This window comes from Populus nigra, chromosome 4 (assembly GCF_951802175.1).
Source record: "Populus nigra chromosome 4, ddPopNigr1.1, whole genome shotgun sequence".
NCBI lineage: Eukaryota > Viridiplantae > Streptophyta > Magnoliopsida > Malpighiales > Salicaceae > Populus > Populus nigra.
The window spans coordinates 4,004,558-4,014,651 of NC_084855.1; the positions used below are offsets into that span (position 1 = coordinate 4,004,558).

The 10,094-nt window shown below is 36.3% G+C and overlaps 1 protein-coding gene and 1 long non-coding RNA gene across 3 annotated transcripts; one reads left to right on the forward strand and one right to left on the reverse strand.

The window, feature by feature from the left end:
- Nucleotides 1–1,536: 1,536 nt before the first annotated feature.
- LOC133692489 (conserved oligomeric Golgi complex subunit 5-like) lies at nt 1,537–5,991 on the reverse strand. 2 transcript variants are annotated; one of them, XM_062113481.1, is made up of 3 exons: nt 4,732–5,991; nt 3,501–3,974; nt 1,537–2,602 (listed from the first exon to the last, which is right to left on the reverse strand). In XM_062113481.1, exons 1-3 carry the CDS (start codon nt 5,869–5,871, stop codon nt 1,691–1,693), a joined length of 2,526 nt encoding a protein of 841 aa, XP_061969465.1. In that variant the 5' UTR covers nt 5,872–5,991; the 3' UTR covers nt 1,537–1,690. The 2 variants fall into 2 exon arrangements, with proteins under 2 accessions (XP_061969465.1, XP_061969463.1); XM_062113479.1 differs by having other exon boundaries at nt 4,723–5,991.
- LOC133692490 (uncharacterized) lies at nt 5,877–7,657 on the forward strand. The gene is made up of 2 exons (XR_009841902.1): nt 5,877–6,011; nt 7,083–7,657. It is a non-coding gene; the product is annotated as an uncharacterized LOC133692490 (long non-coding RNA).
- Nucleotides 7,658–10,094: the final 2,437 nt, after the last annotated feature.

Genomic DNA, 10,094 nt, shown 5'->3' on the forward strand with positions numbered 1-10,094 from the left:
GATGACTTTTAACTGATATTAATAAACTGGGCGGCAGAAGAACCAGAACACACATTACTGAAATCTGGTGAAGCAAAACAGAGATAAGCCACCTTGCGTGAACTTTTAAGATCCCATGTTTACAAACCCTCCTACTCTGTTAAATTTTAGATGCGGATAACCTATTGCCCACTGACCTGACCTTGAGGGGTGGACGGTTAGACCAGTCAGGACGTTATGGAGATTCTTTGGGGAAATAAAAAGATAAAGATGGAAAATGCAGTCAGAATTTTCATTTGTGTTCAAAGCTTTTAGTCATTGTATTCCCCTCCAAGGCATTTTCAGACTATGGTGGCAAGTGATTCTGAGTTGGTAAATACTAAACAGCGAGCTAAATGAATGGCTTTCTTTTACCAGCATAACCAGGAGGAACTGTACTGTTGACCTCTGCTATGAATTTTTCAGTTGGTTTTCTGAGGTTCAAAAGGTTGCTCCTGGCATAGTCCGGCATGGTACAAGCATGTATGCCTATGCTTGGACGTCGCGATTGAGTTTCCGATGGTATATTCCAATTTGCCATCCAGTGGGTACGGTCATAAATTTTGTATGGATTCCAGCAAAACAAGGAGTTGAGGTGTGTATTTATCGTTTGGCATTTCTTTACACCATGCTTGTTTCTGTGGAACTAGACGGGTGATGGACAAGAAGGAATGGGTAACATGTGATGCTCGAGCTCAAGGAAAGAAGACAGGTCTCAAGGTTCACAATTTTTCTATCTCCCCAAATAGAAAATTTTGCAAAGGGGAAGGTAATTATTTGTTTATTTGCTTTTACCTTTCATTTGTTTCTTCTCTCATTTCTCCATCCAGCCTAAAAAGACAAAATTGGATTCCATATTTTATTCTCCATGCTTATCCAACACTGGATATGAAAAGGGAATTCAAAAGCTGATTCCGACTCTTTGTTCTCTTTCAACCTTTCCTCCTCAATTTCATCGTCCTAACCATACGTAGGTATAGAGTGTAAACGTGCATGAAAGCAGGACATATACAGCTGGCAGCTGGCGATCCCTATCCAGTTCCCTTGTGCCTCGGGGGCACTCGATATTGAAGTTGACAAGCGTGATGGTTCTAAAAGCTCCTAAAGAATCATCAAGCCAGCAAATATAAAAAGCGATGTCCATACATCAACAACTGGATGCATTGTTCCTAAAATCCAGGATTATGTAATAAGTATACCTTCAAATTTGTGAGTTAAGATGCTGGTATGCTACACTGGATGAAAATTGAGTGGGAAGTGTGGAAGAATCAAGGCATGAACTTCAAGATTCCCTTACCATAAGGTAAAGGCGAAATAACCAAGTTATTCAAGATGCAAACATCAGAATTTCTACCTCAGTAAGAACAATTAGACATTTTCATGAACAATTAGCTTAAAGTTTGATGTTTTCCTGGAACAATGATTTATCCCTTGATTTTCATAGTTACACACATGGCAATTAAGAAAAAATGACAGTATAATTGAAGTGAAAAAATTGTATGAAGAGAAAAATGTACCTGGAGAGCAAAATTAGCACCACTCTATAGGAAGCTTCCTCAATTTACTCATATACATTGAAGATTAATGGAAAAACTTCAAATGAAAGCAAAAGTCTTAAAAATGCTGGTTTTGTGTATACTTGTTATTGGTGCTTTTGGGACACGGCAGCATTCTATGTCAAAGACGATCCTAATTGATGCATCAGAGGATATACAGGGCTAAATTCCTTGTCTCCTCTTGATCTAATCTTCGCGGAATAATCATCTAAAGTTGCTTTGATACCTTTCCAAATCTGATCCTCCCCTTGAGAATCCAGCCACAGTGAATACTGCAGAGGTGTAAGCCTGTTCCTTTGCAGTGGTGACTCCAATTCATCAGGGCCTCGAGTGTAAAGGTGGTGAAGTACAACACTTGGCGGCAGATCTTGAAGGAGAGGAGATCCTCCCAACTGAGATGTCTCCAGGAAAATAAGGGGCCGGAATGCTCGGAGTGCCCGGTACGGTGGTCCAAGTTGTTCTACTGGGAACAAACTCTGGCCTACAGTTAACTCCAGCTCAGCCATGTCTCTAGCCATCCTCAGTTTCCCTGATTCTGAAAGGGGTCGTACAAGAGATGCATGTCTGATAAAGAATATCAAAACCCGTGATGCCATACTTCTCACAAGCTGGGTGCATATAGTTTCTGTCCCTGCTATTGTAGCCCTTGCTAAAGGTAAGAGCCTTGACAAAAACTCGGTGCGAAAGTGAAGAATGCACTTCTGCAAATCCTCCATGTAAGGTGAAGCATTGTTGTCCATTGCAGCATCCATACCATGAGCACCAAAGTTGTGATCGTGAATTTGCAGTATGCATGTCTCAAGACAGTCAATCATTGCTTTGAACAGGGGTGTCACTGAGTCACGAGCTACCCCATATATTGCACCCAGAGAAGGAGACAACACATCTGCAGCGAGAAAGGGCATCCCAGCAATCATGGATGAAATCCGCGTATGGATTTCTTGTAAATGCTGGCACAAAGCAAAGTTCTTGACTTGTGCGGCAGTTGCAGGACCCGTAATTTGGCGTGCCTCATGACCAGCAGATATCTGAAATTTCAGTGCAGTTTTTTTATATATGAAAGGAATTCTCCTCTATAAAAAATCATGAGAAAACTAACCCTTCAGAGAATCCAATTACATCTACTTTGGAAAATCTTCATTGCTATATATTATTTTTGAAGGCCTAGCCACAGAAGGAGATCCATGACATGGTCCAGCAACATGATCAAATGAAAACACGAGTGAAAGAAGTTTGCAGCATACAAGTTACTCTGTCCTCAAGTTCCAACATTGGGAATTTATCATAATCAAACAGAAAACACTGCGAGATATGAAGAAACCACTAGTGTTAAATATCCAGATTTGGATAGCATACTAACTAAAACTATGAAAACAGTTGCTTTACTTGAACCAAGATTTCTGAGCATGAAAACTAGTAAATATGACTGTACCAGGAATTAACCATTTGTTCAACCTTTGAATAAAAGGACAATTACAAGTAACAAGTAACAATCTAACACAACAGATAAAAGAATGATGATTTTATGAGAAAGTCTTAATCAGAAGACCAAACTACACAAACACAACATGAAAAATTGATCAACCATCAGATTGGGGCCATGATCGGAATCCACAGTGGACTCCGAGATGTGATAGCATTTCTTGAAGTTGTGCTCTTGTAGTTCAGTCTCTGTTGTTTAGCATTGTGCTACTTTTACAAGAACATATCACCTATAAGTTTATTTAAGAAAAAGGGAAAAAGAAGGAAAGAAAACATCAAATTACTGGATTGAGTAAACGCTCAAGTAAGATATGAAGTTGGATTTTTATGTATCATAGAGGGAACGATGCCACTTATATAAACATGTTATACCAGAAAATTAAGAGCACTTGACAGAGAAACCTGAGCCAACAAACCAAAATACTGTTTGTTTTACAAAATTACCTGGTATTCAGTTCGTCCTGCAAGCAAGAGCAAAACCTTGCCAATTTCACGCAATACAAGAAGAGTCAAATGCCCATCCAATTGAACTGCTTCAACCTCTTCCTGGATACGGGAGAGAATTCTTGAGACTTGTTCTTTGGAAGGAACACTTCCACGGCTGGAAACTGGGAAAACAGTGTTCACAAGATCTGAAAGGCGACTTAAGCACAGAGCCAGAAAAGATGTCTGGAATATTTCAATGGCAGCAGCCATCTGTTCCTTTCCTTCCAAAGTTATAGCTGGTAAAACCCCTTTGACATCTGTATCACGTGAGATTCTTTCAAGTAGATTCTCTATCAAGGAGAGCAGTTTAGGATAGCCCATGGTAAATATCTCCTTAACAAAACTTGATGCAGTGAAAGCAGACTTCATTTGGCTTGCAAAAGCCTTCACAAGTGCCTCCCAAACTCGGTCTGTTAGCATGGGATCACCATCCTACAAGAATATCAGCTTATTGTTAGCATAGAAAGAGAGGAAAGGTAAAGTGGCAGAAAATCAAGTAGCAATCGTAGGTACACATCCGCAGAAATAACCCCGCCCCCCACCCAAAAAAAAGCGTAAGCATGAGAATTTTTCTTTCTTGAATTTGTTTATGGTCCAGGAAAGCAACCAAAACACAGGAAACCATCAACAATGACTTGAACTACTCAGGAAGCTTTTATATGGAATGAGCCAGGAAACAAAGCACATAAAATTGCTAAATTTATTATTGAAAAACACCAAGAAAAATAAACGAGTTTTGACTATAGATTCTAATCCACTGAATTGCTAGATCAAGTGGGATGGTCCGTAGCTTCACATGATTTGGATCTGTCCATTATAGGCCTACTACCTCCATGCAATAGCATTTCTTTCTAGATATCAGATTGTGCTAACTTGCTATCCAAGAACATTTAGTTCTGTTATATTCAAAAGTAGAAGATCAAAAACTTCGTTTAATGGTACAAAGATATACACAGGTTATTACATTACAAACTAGTGCTATCAACTTCAAGTACAGGATCAACCCAAAACAGATGAATAACTAACCGCGTTACAAGACCTGAACACTACAAACCACTAAAACTCTGGTTAGCAGTTCACGCGACAAAAGGTACCACATTCCAAAACCGAGGTGTATGCATTCATATAAAAGCAGCAAACAAACCGAAACATTATGAAAACTAAAATAAATCCCTCTCACCTTAATAACCTCATCAAGCAACAAAACATGGGTAAATGGATCCCTCTTCTTGGACAACACTCTCTGCAAATGCCAAATAGCAACAACAATAGAATGCAATCTATCCAAACAATTCCCCATTCTCTGCCAGAGTCCCTCCCTTGCTTTCGCCCCTCCTCCAATGTGTGGAGTCCCACTCCCTCTTATCCCTCCTGGACCAAAACCACCACCACCACTCGTAGAAATAGCCTTCATATCCAATGCCAAACCCACACTCTTTACTCCCATTCCCCTATACTTACTCACCAATTGCTCCACAGTCACCTTCAACTCTCCTAAATTATAGAAAACTTGCAACCCAGTTCCCACTTCTGCCTGATTCAATCCTTCCATTCCTCTCTCTAATACTTTCATTGCTTCGCTTCGCAGTTTTTCCCCAGTTTCTTTAACCCAACTGAGCTCTTCATCAACCACATCGATTTCTCTCAAATCAAACTCATCACACATTGTCAAGATCTCGCGATGCAATTGCGCCGCCTTGGCAAGATCCAATTTTTCAGGCTCTGATTCTGATGCAGATATTAAATCTCGAAGCTTTTTCGACGACCTCAGCGCGCGAGTCGTGTGCTGTAACGCTTGGATGGTTCGATGCAAGTTGGAGAGCTGAATAGTTTTTGGCTGAATAGAATTATGGGGATCAGAAAGCTCGGATCGAACGCGGCGGACGGAGGACTGGATAGAGGAGACGGCGGATCGGAGGGTGGAGAGGGAGAGTTCGGCGTCTTTAAGGGAGGAGAGTTGGTGGAGGAGGTGGGAATGGCGGGAAAGGACTTCGGAACGGAGTTGGGATTCGAGAAGGCGAATGGCATGGTGGAGTTGTTCGGCGGTGGAAGCAGGGGAACCGGAGGAGAGGGCAGCGGAGGAGAAGGAACTGGATGAGAAGGAGGAGGAGAGGAATGGGAAGAGAATTGGGTCTTTGGCGAGAAAGTCTAAAGGGGAAGGTGATGGGTTTGTGGCGGTTGAGAATGGTGGAGGAGGAGAGGACGAAGAAGGGGTTTTGAAAGTGGAGAGGCGATGAAGGGGGGAAGAAGAGGAAGAATGTGAAGGAGAAGCGGTGGTGTTTATGGAGGGGAGTTGGGATCTTTGAAGTGTTGCTGCTGGTGATGCCATTTTTCTTTTCTTTATGGTTTGGTTTCGATTTGATTTCAGGGGGTAGAGAGCATTTCTTCTGGTGGCCGTCGGAAGTCGGAACTAGACATGAGCTACACCCGAAGAAACAAAAAATAGAAGAGGACAATTTGATCCCTCAGGTATTACCTGTGTCTTAATTGAGTCCCGAGTAATTTTAAATTCGGCCTATATTAAGCATACTTGTATGTATTAATTTGTTGAGTTAATAATATTTTTGGTGCATAATTTTTCTATTTAAGTATACTAACTTTTAATTTTTCTATCTAAATAAATAAATTTTTAATTTTTTTCTAATTAAATACTTATGTTAGATTTTATTTTTTTTATTAATATGGTTATCCAGGCTAGCTTGCGTGTACCTCAATTAATTTACGAGTCCTAAAGTTAACAATTATGTAAACTTTTAATAATTATTATATTAACAATCACAAAACTCAAATAAAATAACAAGAAAAAACCTAATTTCAACAAATATAAGATTAGAAATCTAGTTTTAAGTTCTTTTCGCTTATCATAATTTTTTTTTTGTAACTCGAGATATTCGGATCAGCTTACGCGCACCATAACTAATTTCTGAACTCACTAAACATCCTACAAATTCAATAAACAAATAAAATACCACATGACAGACATACAAGCTAAGTCTCCAACTAAAATAACAAAAGTAAACAAACCTTGTCTTTACTGTTGAACCAGAAGCCGCTGGGTCAGAAGGCTCGTGTACCATAAATTTTTTTTTTTTTTACCATAATATTAATTATACGACAGGTGGTCGCCATGTGTACTTGAAGATTTTACTTTATTCTCAATTGAGTCTAGGTGCTTTATTCCTCTTCTTTTTCTACTTTTATTTTTTTCAAATATTTGTATTTTCATTTTTTTATTAGTTGAGTGTTTTTAAATTTAAAGGCTAACAAATTTTTGATCAAGTTAAATATAATTTAAAAAACAGTGACAGTAATTTAACAGAAATACTTGATTACAAATTTTTTTTTTGAAAATCTACACACTCGAATAGCAAAAATAAATGTTGATATACTCAAATAAAAAAAATAAAAAAGTTTGCATACCGAAAATATCATTAACTCTTAATTTTACGGAAAATGTGAGTACAGATTCAGATCAAGGGAAGAAAGAATGAATGCATAGAGAAAACAACGAGCTAGTCATTGATTACTCATATGTGGCAGCCACAGCAGAGATAGAAGAAGCAGAGAGTGGAAACAAGAACAGCAGCTTCAGCTACATACAGAACCTTGAAGACCAAATTGTCTATCATGTTCAAGTGAAAATCAAGACCACGTTTCCATTTGATACCAGAGAATTTACAACCGATCCTTCCCCGTCATCACCTTCTTCGATGGCCATGTCTTCTTTGCCACTACAGACACAAAAACAAAACCTTGCTCTCTCTTTCTCTGTCTCTGTCTCTGGGTATGTGTTGCCTCTGTTCTGTCGTGTAGATAAAGTGGCTGACTTGCTCTGTTTCGGACAAGAAGAGCAAAAAAAGACAGGATTTTGCTGGTCTGGGTTGGATTGAGGAGGGTGTTCTGGGGGATTAAAGGGATTTGATGGAAGAATCTTGTAGTGGAAAATGGTGTTTTCGGTCTTTCCAGCTAGCAAAGACAGGATCTCATACTCCTCTCTGTTTTATAACACTTTTTTTTTCTTTTTTTCCTTTTGTTTTGGCTGAGCGATGTTTGAAAATGTGGGCAATAATTGTTTTTTATATTAATAGATTAAAATAATAAATATTTTGAAAGCATTGTTTGGGACGTAATTCCAAATATTCCGTAGACGATTTGAAGTGGCGGTTTCTGTTTCCACCATTTGGTAAAGAGTTCTGCAACGGCTAGTGCTCAATAAGAGAGGGAAATGGATGCTAATACACAGCTCTTTTTTTTTTTGGAAGAGTCGGTCCAAGGTGGTTAGGGCTCTTAACAAGTGGAGATCCTAAGAGGGTGTTTGCTGCCCATTCTGGTGGCTCACGAATGAGATGGAGGCATCAACAAGATAAAGCTAAGTTTCTAGGAGGAAGGTTGGTGCTTTATTTTGTTGGAAAAATAAAGGATTATACCTTGGGATTTTTCTTTTATTTTACTTTTTGTGTGGAGAAGTAACTAAATTTAAACAGTAAAATTAATCATATTTTATTAAAAACTTGTTTTGGATTGTGGCAGAGATTACGGTTCAAATTGCTTTTTACTTGAAAATACATCAAAATGATGTTTTTTTATTTTTTAAAAATTATTTTTAAGATCAACACGTTAAAACGATCTGAAAATATAAAAAAAATAGTTTTTAACAAAAATAAATTTAAATTTTAAGGAAATGTTGTTTTTACCACGTTCTCAAACGTGGTCTAAAAGCAACACACAATAAAAGGGTTGTTTTTTTGGTGTTGTGGCTTGAGTGTTTTTTGTTTTTTATTTTTATAATTTTAATATATTCTTGAAGATTTAAAATCATCAATAGTATTAAGACCATAAAAATCTATATAAAATAAAAAAAAATAAAAACTTTAAACGACAACCAAACAGGCACTCATAGCCTAAGGAGAAACGACATGTAAAATAATTGTAGCCCAGATGCATAATTGTGTTTGACATGAATTAGGAATCTCAATTTAGTATGGGACAAATTACTCCATGATCAATTGAATCCCTAACCTTTTTTTATTATTATTATACTGGTCTCATCCTAATTGTGATTGATACAAGATATCATGTATACCCCCCAGCACCACTTGTTAGTGACAGTCAAGAGCAGCTATTTATTTATCATGTGATCTTCTCGGAGCAACATTCAGAGGATTGTCTAAAAACTCTGTTCAGTAAAGGGATAGCATGCAGTTCAATTATTAATTTACAGAGGAGTTCATTGTTTTTTTTTCTATAATATATAATTTGTTGGATTTAATTTTATAATTTGTTTCAATGTAAATTAAAAAAAAAAAATTCATTGTTCTGGCACCTTGGATTTGTTTTCTTTTCCTTTATGGTTATTTTTAGTTTTTTTTATTTTATCTTTTAATACTAGGTTTATATTATGTTTTGATACATTTTTTGTGGGATTGTCCTGGTCTCAAAACTGATTTTGTTTTTCCTTTATTTTTTGATCGAATTTTTTTTTCCAATATTATCATTCAATATTTGATTGATTAAGAATTGAGTTTTGTAATTTGTTTCAATTCATTTTATATGGTTTTATCATAGTTTTATGATCGGGGTTGCAAATGTAGTAAGTTAACCTGAGTTTATCAATATAATGTTGTCTCAAATTTTTATTTTTTTTTTAAAAAATACATTTTGATTTCTTTAGTCAAATCATGTTTTTATTGATTATCTAGATTACCTTTAAAATTGTGAAGTTAACTAGGTTATATCGAGTTAAACCTTATATAGTTTTATAAAATCCACTAAAATACAGGTTAGAAACTCCCATATATTTTTTTTAGGTTTAGAAATTTTTTTGATCTAAATCATAAAGTAATACGACCCACTTATCTAGTAACAACCAAATGCAAAAGCATGTTTGTAAGTAAAACCATAATCTCAATTTAGTTAGTGATATATTACTCCATCATCAATTGAATCTCTAACCTTTTTTTTTTCAATTTTAACCTTATTGTAATTAAAAAAATATTGAATGGTAAAATAAAAAAATAAACCAACTTGGATTAACCTGTTAGACTAACAACATGAATCACGAGATTATAATAATTTCATTAAAAAATAAATAAAAAGATAGTAAAGCTCAATTTTTAATAGATTCAATGTTGAATGTCGAAATCAATAAAGCAAAACTAAACCCATGAGAGCAGGATAGCTCTATGAAAAGAAAATTAAAAAAATCACGAAGCTCAATTCCTAAACAACTTAATATTGAATGATGAAATTGATAAAAAAAGAAGAAAATTGAGTTGTTGGAGGGTGAAAATAAAAAAATAAATTAAAAAATAAACAAAAAAATAAATTGAGTCACCTTGGGTTAATTTGCCGAGCCTACGACTCGAATCATGAAATCGGAATAACCTCATAAAAAGTAAATTGAAAAAAAATATGAAGTTTAGTTAAAAAAAAATTACTCAATTAAGAAGGACAAAAAATAAATAGGGTTAACTCGAATAACCTGTTAAACCCACGATTCGGGTCATGATATCGGGATAATCCTATGAAAAGAAAAAAAAATTATAAAATTCA